At 41.3% G+C, this 19,964-nt stretch overlaps 1 protein-coding gene across 2 annotated transcripts in view; it reads right to left on the bottom strand.

Annotated features, from left to right (window-relative positions):
• Positions 1-18,675, bottom strand: part of LOC102210870 (rho GTPase-activating protein 7) — a 100,626-nt gene extending 81,951 nt beyond the window's left edge. For both annotated transcript variants that reach the window (XM_013908867.1, XM_013908868.1), the window contains exon 1: positions 18,409-18,675. In XM_013908867.1, the coding sequence (XP_013764321.1) occupies positions 18,409-18,529 (121 nt within the window). In that variant the 5' untranslated portion in view covers positions 18,530-18,675. The remainder of the gene's footprint in view (positions 1-18,408) is intronic.
• Between the last annotated feature and the right edge of the window lie 1,289 nt (positions 18,676-19,964).

Genomic DNA, 19,964 nt, shown 5'->3' with positions numbered 1-19,964 from the left:
ATCCCTGCACATCACCTGATTGCACAGCCAGCACACATTAACTGATGGCTCCTTCTCGTCTTACTGGCAAATCTCATTCTGGGTCTACTATTTAAACTTTGGAACCCTCCTCCATCCCAGCTCAGTATGGGATGAGCCTGAGGCTATTTTTTAATTTTTCCAAAACTCCAGGTTCACCTGTAGCTGAAGTTCAAACTGAGCATCAGAATGGGTAACAAAGGTGATTTAAGTGACTTTTAATGTGGCATGGCTGTTGGTGCTATTTTGTGAGTATTTCACAAAAAGCTGATCTCCTGGGATTTTCCCACAGAGCCAACCTTGCAGGTATTGTAGAGAATGGTCTGAAGAAGGGAAACTACCCAGAGAGTGGCAGTTCTCTGGGAGAAGATACCTTGTCATCAGTCAAATGATCACTTGCTATGCAAAGAGCATCTCTGAAAGCACAACCACACTCCTGTCAGCTAAGAACAGGAAACCGAGGCTATAATTTACATGGGCTCACTGAAGCGGGACCGTAGAAGACTGAAAAATGCCTGATGTCCACATTGGCTGCTTCTAGCGGGACAACACCCTATATCTCACAGCTCAAATCAGCTGGTGTCTTGATCATGAAAACAAGTTCACTGTACTGAAATGGCCTCCACAGTCACCAGATCTCAGTCCAACAGAGCACCTTTGGAATTTGGTGTAACAGGATTTACATCATGGACCAAAATCTCGGAGGAATGTTTCCAGCACCTTGTTGAATCGATGCCATGAACATTTAACTCAGTTCTAAAGGAAAAAAATACTGGTGGCTGCAAGTGCTTCTCTTATTCTGCAAGGAGATACACCCATCAATCCCATTTCGACTTGTTCTTGACTTATTGCATTCACAAGATTTTCAGAAAACTTGACCTCTGACCTTGAGGTTACTAGGATTTGAACTTGTTCAAGATTTTTAGTAGATATACCTCTGGATTCAATTTAAATCTTGTTCTCGGGTTATTCATAAACGCAGGTGTTTATGCTGCCAGCCCACCCGGCTGGGTGACTTTTTTACCCCATCAGCCTTTTATAACTGTTGAGGGGTAAAAAAGGGAAAAGGGGGTCCAAGCCAGTACTAGCAAAGCGTACCAAATACTGTAAAGTGGTAGGTGAGCAAAGTCTCGAGAAAAGAATGAAAAGCATCACAGACTTCAAAATAAAATCAATATCTTACCCACTTGGTCTGACAACATAACCAACAGAGAATTAAACAAATTCATCCAGCTCCTGTGTTCAAACCCACGTCTTAAAAAGCTGTTGCATAAGAAAAACAGTTTTTCTAAGATTGAAGCGTCTCAGCCAGCAGTGAGTGTGAATGTGCTAACTCGAGCAGAAGAGAAAATGAGGTCCGTCTGGGGACAACACTGTGCGAGGTGACTCGCTCCCATCCGTCTCAGCAGCACAATGCCGCTGTGCTCAATTGTCCCAACCAACCCGCCTGCGCTGTTATCATGCGTCCTCCTTCAAGAAGTAAATAAACAGATTTTTTCTCCCCTGGGAAACTGAATGGAAAGTTATTCAGCCACAGATACCCAAATGATGACTGTATCCTGGGAGTTTTCAGAGATATGAAAATGAACATAACACTTAGTCAGGTAGAGGCATTTTCTCAATGTGAAACAACAGCTACAAAAACACAGCATAAAATAACCGAGGCTCACAACCCCAACCTTATGTGAATGTGAGAACGATCACGAATCATGTCAGGCCTTCAGTAGGAAGCACAACAACATACAGGAGGAATAACAAGAAAAGCTAATCAGCTTACAAAGCCCGAACATCACAGGATGATAAGCTTTGACAGGTGAAATAACAACTTATTGAGTTTTAATTGCCCAGTGGTTTTTTTCCATCCAGCTAATTATTGTCTGCGCTTGTTCCGTCTTAATCAACTTCAGTGACTCTGTGGAAAACTTTGAGCTACATTTAACTATGAAAAGTGCTGAGCAGTGGATCGGACGATGTTAGAGGCAGTGGCAGCACTTTTAAATGCTTCCAAGGGTTGTCCTTAAGACATGTTATCAATTTATACACCACGGTGAATGCTTAGGTTAGCTAACTGATAGATGTTAATGGTTCCAGCTAGCTTTTACACTGAATTTGTTTTTTTTAAATAACCTAAACTTTAAAAGTCCAAACTGTCTGGAAAGGCCAGCCCCACTGATGTGGTGGGTTTCTGTCAGGCCAAGCACTGCTTACTCAGTGAAATCTAAAAATTAAACCGATCTTCTCTCCTTTCATCTCAAACAGTATTCTGTCACTTAAGCTTCTCTTGTTGCCTGTGCAGACCATCCTCTAAACTTAGTGACATCTTGTGGCCACAGTTGACTATTGTCTCTGGAAGCAGCCTTAACTCCAGTTGGCCCAGAAAGCTACTTCCACTGCTGCCTGACTCACAAGGCTTCGCTACAGTGAGTCCTGCATATGTGATTTGGCAGATTTCTATGGCAGATACCCGTCCTGACAAAACCCCAAGAGATTTGTGTCTCCTTCTCAAACCAGGGATCTTTAACTTTTTTGGCACCACTGAAACATTTTTTTTATAATCTCCCATAGATACTGTCATACATGGCTTAAACCCTTTAATTCAGCTGTGATTTTTTTAATTGCTGTATTGTAATATGTTTGTTTAAAAAATAAAAAACAGGCGTTAGCTTGTTTGTCAGAGCTCTTTTTTCAGTGGTACATGGTCCTAACTTGAAAGCCACACGGAAAAATATATGATTTTATAGAATATGATTCAATATTTCAATATTCAAAATTGAACAGAATACATGAATAAAACATATCTAAACTGAGCTTATCTTAAACAAATGCAGAAGTAATATTGATCCATTTAATGCTATTTGGTAACATTTTTGGCGAAATAGTTTTTTGGGAAACACTTTCAAATGTTTCACTTATTTTATTCCTTTATTTAATAGCTCCATACATTCATCCATCACTGCTCATCGTCAGCTAATAGTAAAATATTCATGATGGGAAATATAGAAGTAATAATTTTTTTAGAGTTCTTCAGCCTTAAGGGAGCGCAGAAAAGTGACGATGTTTATGGATAGTGCAGCATAATCGAAATAAAAGGCAGGAAGTGAAATCATGAAAAGGTATATGAACAGTATAGGATGTTACTTTTATTTACAATTATATTATGTTTTCTACCGTTTTGCTATTTTATCGTGTGTTGTTCAGCATAAACACTCAACTTCTGTTGTACTTAAATGTGCTGTATAAATAAACTTTACTTCACTAATGCTGAGCTAAAGGCCAAAGTCTTCCGCAATCCAACATCACAGAACACACAATACACTAATGCACCAGGATTGTGCAAGTTTGTCAGGAGCAAACGGCTCGATATTCACCGATTGAGTTCACCAGCTTTAGAACGAAGGCTGGAGTTAGTGCAAGATTTCCTGGGTTTCTGGTTATTCTAACCTGGATGACATTAAGTTTCCCAGAAATAATAAAAAAACCTTATTTTTTATGTGCGGCTCTTATAACAAGCTTATAAGTTTGATGGCAAAACAGGGGTTGATACAGTGTTTTCATAGCACCTCCATGAATCTGACTTCAGCGCCACAGAATGACTCTCAAATCCAATAAGACAGAAACTAGATTTTAAGGTTGTGGAATGAGGAGGTGAGTAAAAGCTGCACCGAAACGGGCGAAACTATTGCTGCCACAAGATGAAGAGTCTGTTGTACCTTTAACAAACTCACTCTCTAAGCCACAGGACACCCTGCTGTTCCAGGATAGCAGAATCATTTCAGATAAGCCATTTTCCTCGGCTGTGCCCTGGTTTACTGCCACACCCTGCCTCTCTGAAAATCTGCTGAGAGATGATGAGAAAAGCAGCCATTTTGGGCCTTTCTGTGGCTCTCAGGTGGCCGCCTCCTCCTCGCCTCTCTGCTCTCTTTGGAAACAACTAAAGCACATTTCCTCCAAGATAATAAATCCAACTCAATAAATATTGTGGAATATGGGACTCTGGCTTTTGCTGAAAGCGTATTTTCTTCTTTTCATTCTGCTGTCCTTTCAAAGCTGTGTCCCTCTGCTGCTTTAATACAACCGCAGGTGCTTTACATTGAATTTCATTGTGGCGAGAGATGCAGAGAGCAGTTTTTTTTCCACCTCGTCAAACCCGCCAACTGGCTGCCGGCTTGGTTCTTGGAGGCAAATATTGAGTGGCCTGAAATGTGAAAACATTTATATCAAATTCTAAATAGAAAATATGCCCGGCAAGTGTGCATGCAAGGGGAGGACGCAAAAGGTGTTTGCATTGCCACATCTTTAAGGGGAGAATCCTAAAATAGTGGTACATTAAATAATGCAGTAATTTTAAACAATCTCAGCATTTTTGATCCCTCCTAACGTAACTAGTACAACATCCATCTGATACTTTCAGCACATTAAAGCTCTGTTAAAAACCACAGCAATTTTACAATCACTCCAAGTGTCACGGGTGGGGGCCGGTTTGTGGCATAATTTGCATAGTACAGTTTGCTGGTCCGTGTCAGACTTGTTGTTGTTTGGTTTTATCAGTGTTTTATTTGTTCCTGAGTAAATCGGTTTGGCTGAGAGCAAAGTTATAGTTTTCACACAGCTGAATAAACGTCAAACAGCAAACTGATCAAACAGAAGTGTGCGATGGTCGAGAATTTGCTCCAGTGTCCTGTTATATTTTAGGGAGGAGCAGATGGATGAGTTTATTAAACTCCACCAAGACAGCTGGTGAGGCAAATCTGAAGGCGAGACCGACCCGATTCACAGCCTCGCACTTCCGGCCTTCTGGGTCTTCGAAGGACCCGACCCACGTAGACCGCGAAGGACGGGTTTTCCGAAGGATGCGGCCTAAGTTTTGGGACACAGCTTATGGGGTTTACTCTACTTCGTGCCTTCCTGCGACGGACCACGTCAGACCAAGGTCAACAGCAAGGGTCGCTGGGAAATCATTGCTGATTGGCCAGGTTACATAATAACAAATGATCTAATTGGCCCACATCTTTATTTAAATCAAAAAGGCGCCCAAACGATTTACATCATAACACATCAAAATTACTTTCCACTGCTCTTTTCTCTAGCCAGGGTGTGATGGCTGCAGTTACAGCCACATATATTGGGTAATATCTGTCAAACATCACAGTGCTACAATAGACTTATACATAACACAACACTTTAAATATAGGATTTAATTTACAGGGAAATACAAATTGGTTTGGTTTATAATTAACTTACTTATACGATCACATAAAATAAGTGCATAGATTTTAGTTAGTTTTAGTGTATTATTTAATTTTCCTTTGTTTTCTCAGTGGCAGCTGCTCCCAGTCCCTTGGTTGATGAGCTAATAGGTGGGAAAAGGGGCGGAGCAAGGCTACATGGAGACCTGTAAACTGGGTCATACCACAACTCTGGATCATGGGGGGGAAATGGAATTTGTTATGTTAGTTTCAGCTACGTTTTTGTGCATTCTACCCCTTTTGGTGGGCTGTATTTAAGTTTAAGTCTTATTTAGGTAGATCAGTTTGTTTGTTACCAACTTTTGAGTAGAGTTCTGTTACTTTGACCTCTTTTATGGGCCCAAGATTTAGATCTTTAGTATAATTTAACCAAGTTTGTTTTCTGGGTTAAATAGAAAAACCTTTTTTTGTTGGACTTTAACCTGTGTCTGACTTTCCTTTACTTCTCAGTCCAACGCAAGCAGTGGTACCCTGGATGTTTGATCTACTTTCTAATAATTATCAATCGATATTAGGACCTTTAAAAGTTTACCAAAAGGCACTTTGTTTTCTCCATTCAAAACAACCAGCCGACCATCTTTTCTTGATGTTTAGTTTTGATTGAAAAATAGTTAGATGATGATGGAGACACGAACTGGCCTCTTAACTATGTATGACCCACAAAGCAGTCGATTGGGTTCTCTATTGGCTTTTCAGGATATTTGCTTTAACTTTAACTGTGCTCTATGTTTGATACCTCATGCATTAAAAATATGGTTGCAGTGTTGAGTTTGCAGCAGTACGTGTTATTATGACAGCAGCATTAGAGTGATTTGTCATTTCTGAGAGATAAAGCAAAGCAACAAAAACACTAAAAGGTTGAGCACAGATGGAAGGGAACATTTCATTTAATCTCTCGACACTGAAATCTGTGGCAGGAAAATGGGGAAAATACCAGCTGTGCTACCTCTAGGAATGCTGGTACCACCTTACAGCAGCGCACATTTTAGTCCTTAAAATATCCCAGAAGGAAAGAAACAGGTCACAAGATGTGATGACAGGAGAATTATAGGGTTAGAGAAAACATTTATTTGAAATATTCAGACTACTGGTTCCAAATTGTGGGTTTTCAATTTAATAATTAATCTTAATTTGAAAATCTAATTTTCTGTATGCCATCATGTTTCAGTGTTTAAAAAGCTGGTTAAAGAGGTTTGAGCACTGTAATCATCGAACTTTGAAAACGTGGCTTTTAATGGGAACAGGTTTTTCTTCACGGTGCGGAAACAGAGTGAAGTTTTTGATCCTATTGGCTGAACTCAAGCTGAAGTTACGAGAGGCTGCAAACGAGAGAGAGTGGTTTTTGATTAAAGGCAGTACACAACATGTCAAGGTCATTGCTATGATGATTTTTAGTTTTTATAAGACTGACATATGAATTCAGGGCAGTAAATTTGAACCTTCAAATTCAACGTTGAATCTCTTCATTAGGAGCCAGACTGCAGCCACCTAAAATACTGCGAGGATGTTTTTATTGAGTTTTCTAGCTTCCAGTAGCTCATTCATTTGATTTTTATTAGGTCCTAATAGAAATCAACAGAGTGGTGCATTGCAATCAGACCAGTGCATACTGTTTTCAGGGAAATTACTTAATTTTGGAATTTAACCACAGTCAAGCTGCTACTTGATGCGAGCGTTGATAGACGTAGCGCATGAAAATTTCATTCCTCTGCATCCAACATGGGCTGAATGTGAATCGGCTCATTGAGCATTTCGATCCAAACCTTTGCAATAAGTAACTAAACCAGGTGGTACGGCGCCTGCTGCCACGCCGAGCCGTCCTCCTCCCTAATGCAGAGCCGAGCGACTGAAAAATCGTCCATCTTTGCTGCTTTTTTGTGTGAAGAGTCAAAAGTAAACTCCCAACTCTTGAATGTCCTGCTTTTTCTTCACCGACTCATCAGTCATTCATTGGACTAACTTAAAGGTTTAAAAACACAAAGCTCTCTGTGATTGGCCCTGAAACCATTAGGTTTAACTCACAGAAGAAGATGCGGTCGATGGCGGTGTTAACAGGCTCCCTGAATAGCTCCGCAAACTCGACCACTTTGTTGCCTCTCCTGACATTTTCTTTTCAGCTTCAAGTAGAAAGTCCATCATTCTCATTCTGCCTCCTCCTTATTCTCATCTTCCCCCACATGAAGATTGCATCTTCATAAATCAAACAATTTCTGATAAAAATGATTCGGAGGGCTTCATACATTAAAATATTCATGAACTGTGAGGGGAAAATTGCAGATGGGAAACCTATCAGTAAATAAGACAATTTTCAAATATTCTCTTTGTGGATGTTGGAGTCGAGAAACCTGAAATCTGAATCCTTGACTCTTTTATTCCAGCTGGAGTTTTTGTGCCCCCACTGCACATCTGGAAAGGTTTTTTAAGTGTAGCGTAGGCTCCATCTGAATGGCAAAAAGCCCATCGAACACACACAGACACAGCTCGGTACTCTCCAGAGTCCGTCGTATGAATGCAGCCGGAGTGACGGCAAACAGAGGAAAGAGGAGAAGAGCGGAGGCAGCACATGGAGAGGAAAAGAGCAAAGCAGAGCGAGGGAAAGGAAAAAAGACGAAGTGAAGGAAGGCATTGAGGATGAGGTAATACCACTGATGAAACCCAGGCAGCGATGACGACAGACATCCGATGCGTTTATGAAAGCGAACAATCTCAAAGAGATTTCTTTGTCTCTGTGGTGAGCATAGCTCTTCCCTGACACAGCTGCAGCTAAGACTTCTCACTACTTTGACTTCACCCTCATACTCCATGCACCTAACACTGTACACACCAAGCAGCTACCTGAATGCAAAGCATTAGAAATATAAAGCTTATTAAGGATAACATCAAATAAATGGCACTCGTTGAGTCCCTGTGTTTTCCACAACAGGGACATAATGACCCATAATCTGCAGAGAGCGTTGACCTACTACAGCTGCATCCACACAGGGAGTAATTTGCTTCGTTCTCGTCATTTTGAACCTGATAGTCGGTCACAAGTGGAGATTTTGGGCTCTGGTTGCCTAGGCAATGTCATATGTCAATCACTGGTATCCTGCACTCTCACTGGTAGGTGCATAAAAAATATACATTATGATTGGAGTTTAACAAGGTGCAAACATGAAATTGACATCTTGCCCCACAAATATCAGCGATGTTTGGGCAGCTAGCGAAGTCTGGCTACTTGGCATATACTGGTCTCCTACATGCTAGCTAGCTACACTGCTATAATTAGACTGATATAAACACCTTAGGAGAGGAACTTAAGGTCACAGAAGTTAATGCTGAGGGTCTGAAAATGGACCAAATTCATGCACATCTTCAGCACGATATTAGTTACAAATATGTTGATTACTCACTATGGAAAAGTTTTTAAAAGTCCACAGTGAAGTCTCAGTGAGGTTGTTGGCTGTAGCTACACTGTGGGTTTTTTAAAGTTCATATATGTGTTGCACATGACAAGAGTCAACAAAAAGCTGGAGAGAACAAGAGTCATGGTTGAAAATAAAGGAGACAGAACTGCAGCATGTTGCAGAGCGTCTTATCAAACGTTGAAGACGCTCGGTCAGGCAGATTGTAATAAATCAGGAGCATCAAGACACTGATGCCAAAAACCACCTTCAATGTAAATGTGAGACGCTGGCAGCCTCATTCTTTTTGCTTGGTTTCTTAAATGTATCGACAGGTGCGCTAAACCTTAGTGAAGTGGTAGCCCCCCTGGTGGGCTGTGAAGGTACTGCAGGTGGGTTGCAGTAATAACAGAAATTCAGTTTGAAATGAGGATGTGCAGTTGCATTTATATAAATGTATGCATTTATTTTAATATAAACGTGAATACAGACTGGTAATAGAAGTGGTCAGTTTGTGATGCTGCTCATTACTCTGACCTAAATTTACTGATCTAATACTGATGTTTGCTTCCCCATGGTGGGTCACACACTGGCCTTAAAACAGCCTACGTTGTTTATAATTTTTGAATAACATTGTTTAAGTTAAATAAACTCTCATTTATGTTGATTAGATGTAGATTTAAGATTAAGTGGGCCGTGTGGGATTTTCTGGTTTTTGTGTGGGTCGCAGCACTCTTGATTTTAAGAATGGCTGCTGTAGATCAAACAGGATGCAAACTGATAAATCATTAAGCTTTTTTTGTCTCTTTTATTTAAAATAATGATTCAGTGTGTGATGCCCCATGGACGATTAACCAAAGAACTGCGTGAACTTAGACAGATGACAACAGCTCCGGGTTGAGCCGGCAGGGCACGGACCTCGTCGAGGGAAAGGACTGATTTGTGTCCACTGTTTTGTGTGTCAGCAGTGCTGCCATGACTGAGCCTTCAAACTGTGGGAGAGTACAGTGTGTTTGTTATTTCTTTGTCTCCTGTGTTTTAAAGCCTGCAGTTCGTTCCATCACACACGCTCTTCCTCACGTCCTGCCGCCGCTCAGAGACAGATGATGAAACACACATGCCCTTTTTCTGCAGTCATGCTGCTCCTTTTGCCCCAAAACAGATCCATTTACCACACAAGCTGCAAAAAACAAAACTGTGTGTGTGTGTGTCTGAATGCTGATTATAAAGAGTGTGTGTCACCCTGTGTGTGTTATCCTCTTACTGTCAAGCCTGCAGAGACATGAAGGGGAAGTTTGTGTTTTGTTTCGGTGTGTGCGTGTCACCCAGGTTCTCACCCCAGTTTCCCCCACTCGGCTGTTTAGTTTGGCCCGTCTCTGATCGCAGAACAAACACCAGCCTTCACATCGATTCCCCCATCACTTTTGGCTCAGAGCCTCGGTGACTCTCTGCTTTCTCATTTTCAGTTTTAATCATCTTTATCCTCAAGAACCACTTCATTATGCAAGGCTATTTAACTGTAAAATCACTGTATAATTTGCTGTCTGTTTATGCAAATGGAGAGCAGAAGCTTCTACGGCTTCATCGGAAAGAAAAAAATGCAAGGATGGAAATTTACGCTTTTTTGTGATTATTTTTTTCTCCATTGGTGGCAAATTGATCCCAAAGCGAGCAAGCCAAAATTAAAAGTACGCTTTGTGGGGAGAATTAGTAATCCATCAAGCATTTCTCATGTCTGTCTTCAAATACTGATTAAGCCGCCCACAGTGAAAACATGGAAATGACGACAAAACCTAAACTCTCAACTGGACCTTTTAGAATTGTCCTTATTTTCTGTCATATACAAATAAAAAAAAAACCAAAAACCCCACCCAAAACAAACATATACAAATAATAAGTCCTCTAAACAGCAGCTTTACACAATTTTTTTTACACTTTTTTTTCTTTTTTTCTTTTTTACACTTTTGGATCTCTATGATGTCATAGAGAGCCAAAATTTCACCAAATCTAAAGCAAAGCGTTTTGTGTGGTGCTGTATGTAATTAGGTTTTCTCAAATGATGCGAACATGGCAAATGAGCATTTGTTCAAGTGAAAATATTTCAGCTTTGGCAAAATTTAGGTAAGATGGAAAAAAGGAAGCTTGCTAATTTCGCTTGGCAGGAAAATTAGTCGGACTATCTTAAATTTAATTGACATTGAATTGAATTAAAGTGATTGGTGTGTGGACAGATCTAGTCTATAGGCAGTAGTCAGAACCTCAAATTTGTTAATTTGTGTTGCTGTGCCACCTTTTCCGTGTCCATCATGACAATTTTCACTCTTATATTTAGTGATTTACAATTTTAAAAGATGAAAAAGTTGAAATTTAGAGGTTGGAGGGGGTGGTGGAGATGGGAGATATTATTAATCCAAGATATGTTCTCTGGTTAAGTTTAAGTAGTAAAAGCAACTGGATTAGGTTGAGTGAAATATAATGGTTTTGCCTAAAATACAACAGTTACTCATCATGTTCTTTTAATCATAATGTTTGCATAAAATACAGAAGATGAGTTGAATCCACACGATTATAAGAGGTTTTTAAGCACTCAAATTCTCCATGGACATGAATCTGCAGGCACCTGCATTAACCATTAACATCACTAAATGACTAGTTTACAGCGCTCCAACACAAACGAAACATACTGACAAACAAACAAAACCTCTAAACTGACGTGTTGTTAGATAGAAACAATGAGGTTAGCAGCTATATGCTACACTGGGTATCAAACAGCTTATTCACGTTAGCAGATAAGCTAACATTAGCCAGTTCTATCTGGAGCCTGTGAAACCAAATGGAAATGTAGCTATTGGAGGATTACTATAAGTGACATCAGCGGGGCAATCAATTCATGAAGGGGTTTGTTTGTTTTACGAAATCAAATCTAACCCTGAGCCATGTTTCTTTCTGACTTATGCTAGCTAACACTAGAACACCTGCTAATACAAACATTTAGCTAGTTAGCTCAAAAGCTGGACAATCTCAAAAGCTTTTTGGCAATTTTCAAATTATTTTATGAATGTTACACACTTTTGTCTGCTCTATAGTGTGGCTAAATTATTGGCAGCTGTCTAGTAAGTGATGAGCTTATTTCTCCTGTTTTGGCTTCCCTTCATTGGCTTCCTGTTAAATCCAGAATTCAAAATCCTGCTCCTCACCTCTCATACAAGGTCTTAAATAATCAGGCCCCATCTTATCGTAATGACCTTGTAGTACCATATCACCCTATTAGAGCACTTCGCTCTCGCTCTGCAGGCCTACTTGTTGTTCCTAGAGTATTTAAAAGTAGAATGGGAGGCAGAGCCTTCAGTTTTCAGGCCCCTCTTCTGTGGAACCAGCTTCCACTTTGGATTCGGGAGACAGACACTATCTCTACTTTCAAGATCAGGCTGAGGACTTTCCTTTTTGCTAAAGCATATAGTTAGGGCTGGACCAGGTGACCCTGAATCCTCCCTTAGTTATGCTGCAATAGACGTAGGCTGCCGGGGGATTCCCATGATGCATTGAGTTTTTCCTTTCCAGTCACCTTTCTCACTCACTATGTGTTAACAGACCTCTCTGCATCGAATCATATCTGTTATTAACCTCTGTCTCTCTTCCACAGCATGTCTTTTATCCTGTCTTCCTTCTCTCACCCCAACCGGTCGCAGCAGATGGCCCCACCCCTCCCTGAGCCTGGTTCTGCCCAAGGTTTCTTCCTGTTAAAAGGGAGTTTTTCCTTCCCACTGTCGCCAAAGTGCTTGCTCATAGGGGGTCATATGATTGTTGGGTTTTTCTCTGTATCTATGAAGCGCCTTGAGGCGACTTTTGTTGTGATTCGGCACTATATAAATAAAATTGAATTGAATTGATGAGTGGAAGTGTCAGTTAGCTAGCTGTTTGTAACATTAAATGACATTACTTTTAAGTATTTTTTGTGAGTAATAATATTTTAATAAACCACCTTTTTGGTAGCAACATTTAATTGTTTCATGTCTATCCTCAGCTGCTCAACAGTTTAAATAAAAAACAAAACAAAAAACAAAACAAACAAAAATAAAATCTAAATGTATTCTTGCTGCCTTTCAAAGGGTTGGTTCAAAGACAGGGACCAGTCAGATTCCATCTTCACTTACTTTAATATCACTAAAGATGGCAGTAAGTTGCTAAGTATCTCAAAATGACAATAATGTATGGTTACTCTACAATCAGTTTGAAATCAAATGGGTACATGTTGGAAATTGCATTCACACTGTGACTCACTAATTCACATACATTTTTTACTTTTAGAGTCCAGATGGAGCCCTTACAGATTTGAAACAGAAATTGTGCTTCAGTTGCTGAAGGATGATGATTTATCAGTGCAATGTCATTGGTGCTAAGGAGCCTTGCACTTTTACATTTGGCAACCAGTTGAGTTAAGTCCTCTATAGCAAAGAGACACATCGCAGTCTGTGCTCATAGCACAGACTGACTCAGAGTCATTGGTCTGTGTTGGCAATCAGGCTGTAGATATTTGTAATGTTTGACAGTCTGTCTGAGAGCGACTGAAGTCAGTCACTATTGTGTCGAGACAGCTGTGAACTAGGTGACCTAATAGAGCAATTGAAAGTTTCCTCTCCTTCTTGATTGAAAGTGGTTGCCAACAGGTTGAGGGTGTTGCACACTCAACCTCTGAACCACCATAAAAAAAAACAAAAAACGATACAGTCACCAGGCAAACTCAGATTTTCTCTCTCATCACCAGAAGGCTGCCGTCTTATGTTCCTATACCCTGTGACTGAGCCATTACCCAAACTTTTTGTAGCTGCTTTTCTCTCAGCTGTGTGTGAATGTGTGTGCTACAGGGATCTGAACCACAGCATTACATAATCTCTCTCTCAGCCAATCAGTGAGCACAACCCTTCTAACGTCATTTGTTGATCTGATCCAGAAACACACACACACTGATGTAAGTGTACACACAGCTGGAGCCAGGTATCTGTTCTCACTAGAAAACCCAAACCAGCTGTCAGAACACACAGACACACACACACAGGTGTTAATATGCATCACTAGGATTACTCAACTTTCACGTTCATTTGAAGACCTGCAGGTAGCTCTTGCAGCGTTGTCATTAAAAGCTTCTGAGCTCAGAGACCGGCCTCGTCCTCTGCAGCCTGCTGATCTGTAACATATCGAACTCCCCGCTGTTTGGATCAACACACACTGTTTCATTTCTCCACTTCTTCCAAAATGAGGCCACAGTTACATGTTATGACAGGAGACTGGGGTCAATGGGAATGTGTGTATATTTCTATCTTGTGTGTTTCTGATTAATGTGGCAGTTCTGTGGCGCCACATTAACGTGGTGTTCAGATTCAGGAAAACTCACACAATATGTGTTTTAGTAGAGGCAAGCTGGTGTTTTATATGTTAATTGTTTCAATCACTTGTCTCTGATTTTGCACAAAAGTTAGAATTGCACAGTGACGGAGCCCTGCCAGGGACATGGGAGAAAAAAAAATTAAGATGAACTTTTGCATGATCTCGCAAAATACACTGCATCCTTCACAGGTCGCATTTGAAAGCCTTCGTGACCCAACCTATCCCAGAATTCATAGCGCGGCCCAGCCAAGTCATTTCTAACAATGGCGGCAGCTACTTAGTTTCAATCTTATGTTTTCTGGGTCACAAAATAAACGTTGAAGCTATTTTCAGGCGTGAATGTAGCTGTGTAAACTTCAAGTATCTGCTCGGTTTATCAAGACATCACATATTTGTAAAAGTGCTCCGATGTTTTCGGAGACGTCTGTTACCCACCATCTCGAAGCTAACTTTAGGTCGAGGCCCACTACAGCCGGGGGGAACGCCGCACTCCCGGCACATCGTGCTTCGACCTCCTGGTCGGCTTCGAGCTGGCGCCCTCTGAAGGATGCGGCCAAAACATTTGCGCAAAAGTTCATCTTAATTTTTTTTCTCCTATGTCCCTTGCGGGGCTCTGTACAAAGTCACAATGAGGACATGTATAAAAAATCCAATCAGGGCTCCAAAGCACGCCCACATGAAAGTGTTCTTTCCAAATGCTACGGACAAAATTTAAATAACGCTAACAATGGATCAGTTTGAAGAATTTGTGATCTTCAAAAGCATTTCCATTTTTGCTCCTATTGAAAAAAAAATCTTTTTGAGCCAGTATGAATATAATCCTGTGAAACCAACATATGAAAACTGCTTCACGGTTTCACTTTTCTACCATTCGCTTTGATAGAAAAGTGTCAGCCTGGTGCTGGTGTGAAAGCTTAGAAAGAAACAGCTGGTACTTTTATTTTGGTGGAGTTTCCTTCTCACAAAGACATCCCTGGGTTACCATTGTTTATAAAATACCATTAAGAAATAATGAAAAGCTACATTTCCTGCTTCCTTCACAGAGTGCAGATCTACATGTTTGATTCAGAAGAGTTTTACAACTGTCTTTTGGCTCTTTCTGACACACAACCTCTGGATAGAATCGAACCAGCAAGTCTTTGTTTGTCCAGGTAATGTTTAAACCACTACACTATTGAGAGTAATGAGCACCAATGAAAAGAGAAACATCCAATAATTATGCAGAAAGCATCAAAATCTCTGTAGGCTATGAGACCAGATAACGAGCTACCAAAATTAGCTGACTCATCAACTTTCTTCTTAGTTTGGCAGCTTAAATTAAATGCTGCGAGTACATAAAGCATACGCGACAGGTCGGAATTAATTAGTATGTGAAAATAACTGAAAATTGGACTTTACCTGCACAACAGCCCAGAAAGAAATGCAAAAATAACCAAAATAGGACAGGAAATGACCAAAAATGAAATGATATACTATCATCAAAGACGAATAACAACAAAAGGCAGAAAATTACTGAAGGATGGAATAAAAATGTCTACAGAAAACACTGCAAACAGATGTCAAATCACCAGCAGGACTCACAAAACACCTGCAAGACACAGAGCTGGAGACAAAAAGACACAACTGCGTGAGCTGCTTTGTCTTTTCTGCAGTGTGGAGGTCTTGCCCGGAGGAGCTCGGTTTCATAATCCATCCATATGCTTACAGCAGAAAATATTATTCCATTCTCAACTTCTCACTTTAGCACTGAAAGTCCTTTGAAGCTCTCTTTTTTGCAGCGCTGGTATTTCACAGCATCCTGCTTTACATTCACATTTACACCTGAGAGTGGAGCACACAGGGCGCAGCAGGTGGAGGCGAAGAGTCACGCTCGGGGGTCACCTTGACATTTTCCCAGCTACTTCAGTGAATTAACCTTTTAGTCACAGGCTCACCTAACAAGCCCACACACAAACGGCCTCCAGGAAAATGAGACCAACCCAGCTTCGGCTCGACCGCCTGATATTTTCTCCGCGGGCTCACGGATCCATTAAAACCTGCTTTGTGTTAAGAGCGCTGAAATGCTGCCCCTGACCTCTCAGATGGAGAGAGAGCTTTCAAGTTCTCACTGCGGACGCCACGCTGGGATTCCTCGAAAACCGAGAGCTCCGTTTAGCACCCCGAGTATCACCCGGCGAGTTTGCCTCGCAGCGCGAAACAGGCGCGGGAAAACACTCAGCTTCAATGAGACGTGAAACCACAATCAGTCACAGCTGCAGCTCGCATGCTAGTGGCTTCATGGGACTGTCTATGATGGGCAGCAGGAAGCAGCAGCTGACCACCATGTTATGATACGGTCCATGGATTTTATTATTCATAGCTTTTAAAGGCAAAGGTGTAGATTTCATGATGCCAGCATTTAGCACACATGCGTTTGAAAACGATAACCAGCGGGACAACGATGCTTCAGATCTTGGCGTTCTTTAGTCCCAGAAATACACTTCTACCATAATCTGATGCTGATTCAAATTCACCAGCATGCTGGAAATAAAGTGTCAGTTGCTCAAAATTCACAAAATTCACTGGAGTCAGAGCCCCAGAACAACAGGTAGTGTGTCTCTGCATGAACCAAACAGAAATAATTGAAATACCTCGATTGAAGACACCAGCAAAGTTACTCGAAGATGAGGAAAAGCCAGAGCAACACCTTAGGAACTAACTTACAATGCCTTCTGTATCATACGTTCTTGCAGCTCTTGCTTAAATTTATAGTGTACATATTATCTGTTATTGCAATTTGCAAAACTCGTGCACAATTTTAGTTGAACTTTTCTTTAACGAACCTTGTTTTGTCATCTAGAAAGAGATTTTTCCTGGCTTATGATAACAGATTAGCTGTTCAGCTACAACCGAGGAGTTCTTAGTAGTTTTCAGTTGTAGAGATCACAGCATCCAAACCTGAAGCCAGGGCATCAGGTGAGGAGTGAGATAACGAACCAGCTCAACAGTCTCTTGTTGTTCATTGTGCACCATGAATTCATCCTCCAATGTGATATCCCGAGTTTTACTCGATTTTGCCTACACAGACAGTCTTCACTCACAGTCTGGACCACTCACCAGATTTGTGTCCCCGCAACGTCATCCTCCAAAATAAAACACAAGGTAAAGAATCCACGACACAGAAACGCATGAGCAAAGGAACCCAACAGGACTTTGCACCCATAAAGACAACATTTGATGAGTCTCGACACCTCAGTTTATATCACCAAAGACGAGTTTGATGAACACTAGAATACTTTTCAGGGTTTTTCCAAAGGTAGCTGCACAAGCAGAGACCACCCTCCCCAACTTCTGATGCAAATCCAGTCACTTTCTATTATCAGCAGGCCTGAAACCACTCAGCTCACAAAAGAGCTTCAAAGACTGCTCCTAGCAGGCTTTCTTTGGGTAAAGAGTGAACAGACTGAGCTAAAAACACCAACTAGTCCAGAGAGGTGTATGAGAAGGTGACTGAGTGTGGGTTTGGCCAAATGCCAGTCAGGTAAGGCTTTCTGATCACATCTCCCATCACACTGGGTTCTGACTCACTTCAGCACTGCCTCTGTAAATGAAGAGTGTGTGAATCACAACTGCTTCAGAGATGCACTGGAATTTCCAGAAACATCTGCAGATGACTCTGAAAAACGTCTTAGCTTTTGATTTTGTTCCAACAACGATTGTGTAGCTTTTTTGTCACATAATGATCCAAATGTTGTCACATGGTGATTCGTGGTCTGGACTGATAAAGGCCAGTGCTGCTGACTGTTTAATGACGATGTTGCTGAATTAAGCACAACTTTGCCTAAATAAAACAAAGCCTGGATGTTATGCTTCATTTAGCATCAGTGGAACTTAACTTACTGAACTTCTTCACCACACTCTTCCACGGAGAGCTGAAACCATCGCCTCCTGGGAGGCTCCTTTTATACCCACTCATTCTCCTGACTTGTTGCCAGTGAACTTCAGTGAAAAGCAGCATGTTCCACCAGGTGTTTTATGCTTTTAAGCATGAAATTTTCACTCTTTTGTTGCTCCTAATCCAACTTTTTTGAAATACATTCCTTGCTTTGAATTCAAGATGAGCAGAAAAACAATGACATTGCTAATTTAAAACTTTGCGATTGGACTCTAGGGTTCAGTTGTTTTGCAAACCACTGCATTTTGATTTAATTCACCTTCTGCACAGCATCTCAACTGGAAACAGACGAATGATTTTAACTATACCTCCCTTCCCTAATATCAGTTTCCTTCACCATGCTGAGTTGCACAAAACACTTTCACCAAAACACTTCTGCAACCTTGCATAAACCGCTTTTTTCCAGCTAAATAATCTTCACCCACATCGAATCCCAACTCACCCCACAGCCGCCTCTCCCTCACACCCCTCCAGAAGACATCCCAAGCCTTGTTGGTGGAGTCTTTGACATGCTCGCTGAAAGATCTCCGCAGCTGAGATTTTACCGTCGTGTGCTGAGCCATATTCCACACGTTCGGCAGTCACATATTCCCAGTGAGAAACCTGTGTTTCTGGATAGTTTCTAATCCATGCGGGCAGCGTTCACTCTGTCACGGCTCATGCGGAGGGTGTGCTTCACTTAAGAGTTCAGCAAAGTAAGGAAGGAGGAGGAGGTAGAAGAGGAGGCAGGGGGGGCTGACACTTGATGCAAAAAGTCTGCATGCAATTTGTGAAACAGCACAGCCCTTTCCCTCCCTACAGCTCCACACTCAGAAAGTTAAGTGTGTGGGTACATCTATCTTTATGAGAGCCAAATTCATAAAGTCAGGATGTTTGGGACGGTTCAAACTTTGGGACAAGCCTTCAAAGGGTGTTTTGAGAGTTAAGAATTTGTTTATGGGGCAAGGGGATGTAATATGTCAGCGAAGATCCTCACAAAAATATCAGTGCAATTTTGAGTGTGTGTGTGTAGCTGAAAGATAAGCGAATGATTACAGAGTGTCCGTGTGTGTGCGAGGCAGAGCGAGAATGAGAAGTATTTATCTTTTGTGTGTGCGTGCTTGTGTCAGAAATTAAAGGATTTGGCCGGCCTGAAGGGAGGAAATGACATCTAACCTGGGTTAAAGGCATCAGCAGTATAAACACGCACGCAAAAGGAAGCAGACACACTCGCATTATAAACACAAACACTTCCATGCACACTGCGAGACACTGCGCTGCCGCACACACTCTGAATATTTCATTATCGGGCCTCTTCGTGGTGGCAGCTTGGTCTCAGTTGTGTAAAAGCAACTTTAAAGCTTTGAAGGGAGGTTGTTGTTTAAGGAACAGCTTTCAGAGACGAGGCCGACTTGGACTTGTTTGGAATGATGCAAGGATCGACTTGTCAGACTTTTCTCACATGAGCTTTGAGCAACTTTGAGAGAATCAGGTTGTTTTTTTTTTCAGTTGTTCATTTAGACACTACCGGTCTAAAGTTTTAGAAAGCCCCAATTTTTCCATTTTTTATTGGAAGTTGTGCAGTTTAATGTCTTATTGCCCTCTGAAATGAAACTATAGTACAAATAAGCAAATTTTAGTTAAAAAATAAATCATGGAATTAATTTATAGACCAAGAGAAATACAATAGAAATCAAGTGTTCAGAAAGTTCTTCACACATCTGTTGCAGAAGTTCCTATAAATGTGGCACTTGTAGGTTGCTTTGCTTTCACATAACAATTTGAGCCGGTGTAAGTCTGGAGACTGTGCTGGACACTCCATGTAAATGGTAAATGGCCTGTATTTGTATAGCGCTTTACTAGTCCCTAAGGACCCCAAAGTGCTTTACATATCCAGTCATCCACCCATTCACACACACATTCACACACTGGTGATGGCAGCAACATTGTAGCCACAGCCACCCTGGGGCGCACTGACAGAGGCGAGGCTGCCGGACACTGGCGCCACCGGGCCCTCTG

Source organism: Pundamilia nyererei, unplaced genomic scaffold (genome assembly GCF_000239375.1).
Source record: "Pundamilia nyererei isolate P.nyererei 1_Seehausen unplaced genomic scaffold, PunNye1.0 scaffold00015, whole genome shotgun sequence".
In the NCBI taxonomy this organism is placed as follows: Eukaryota; Metazoa; Chordata; class Actinopteri; order Cichliformes; family Cichlidae; genus Pundamilia; species Pundamilia nyererei.
Note: the sequence above shows the minus strand (reverse complement) of the source record. Positions and strands in the feature narration are given on the sequence as shown.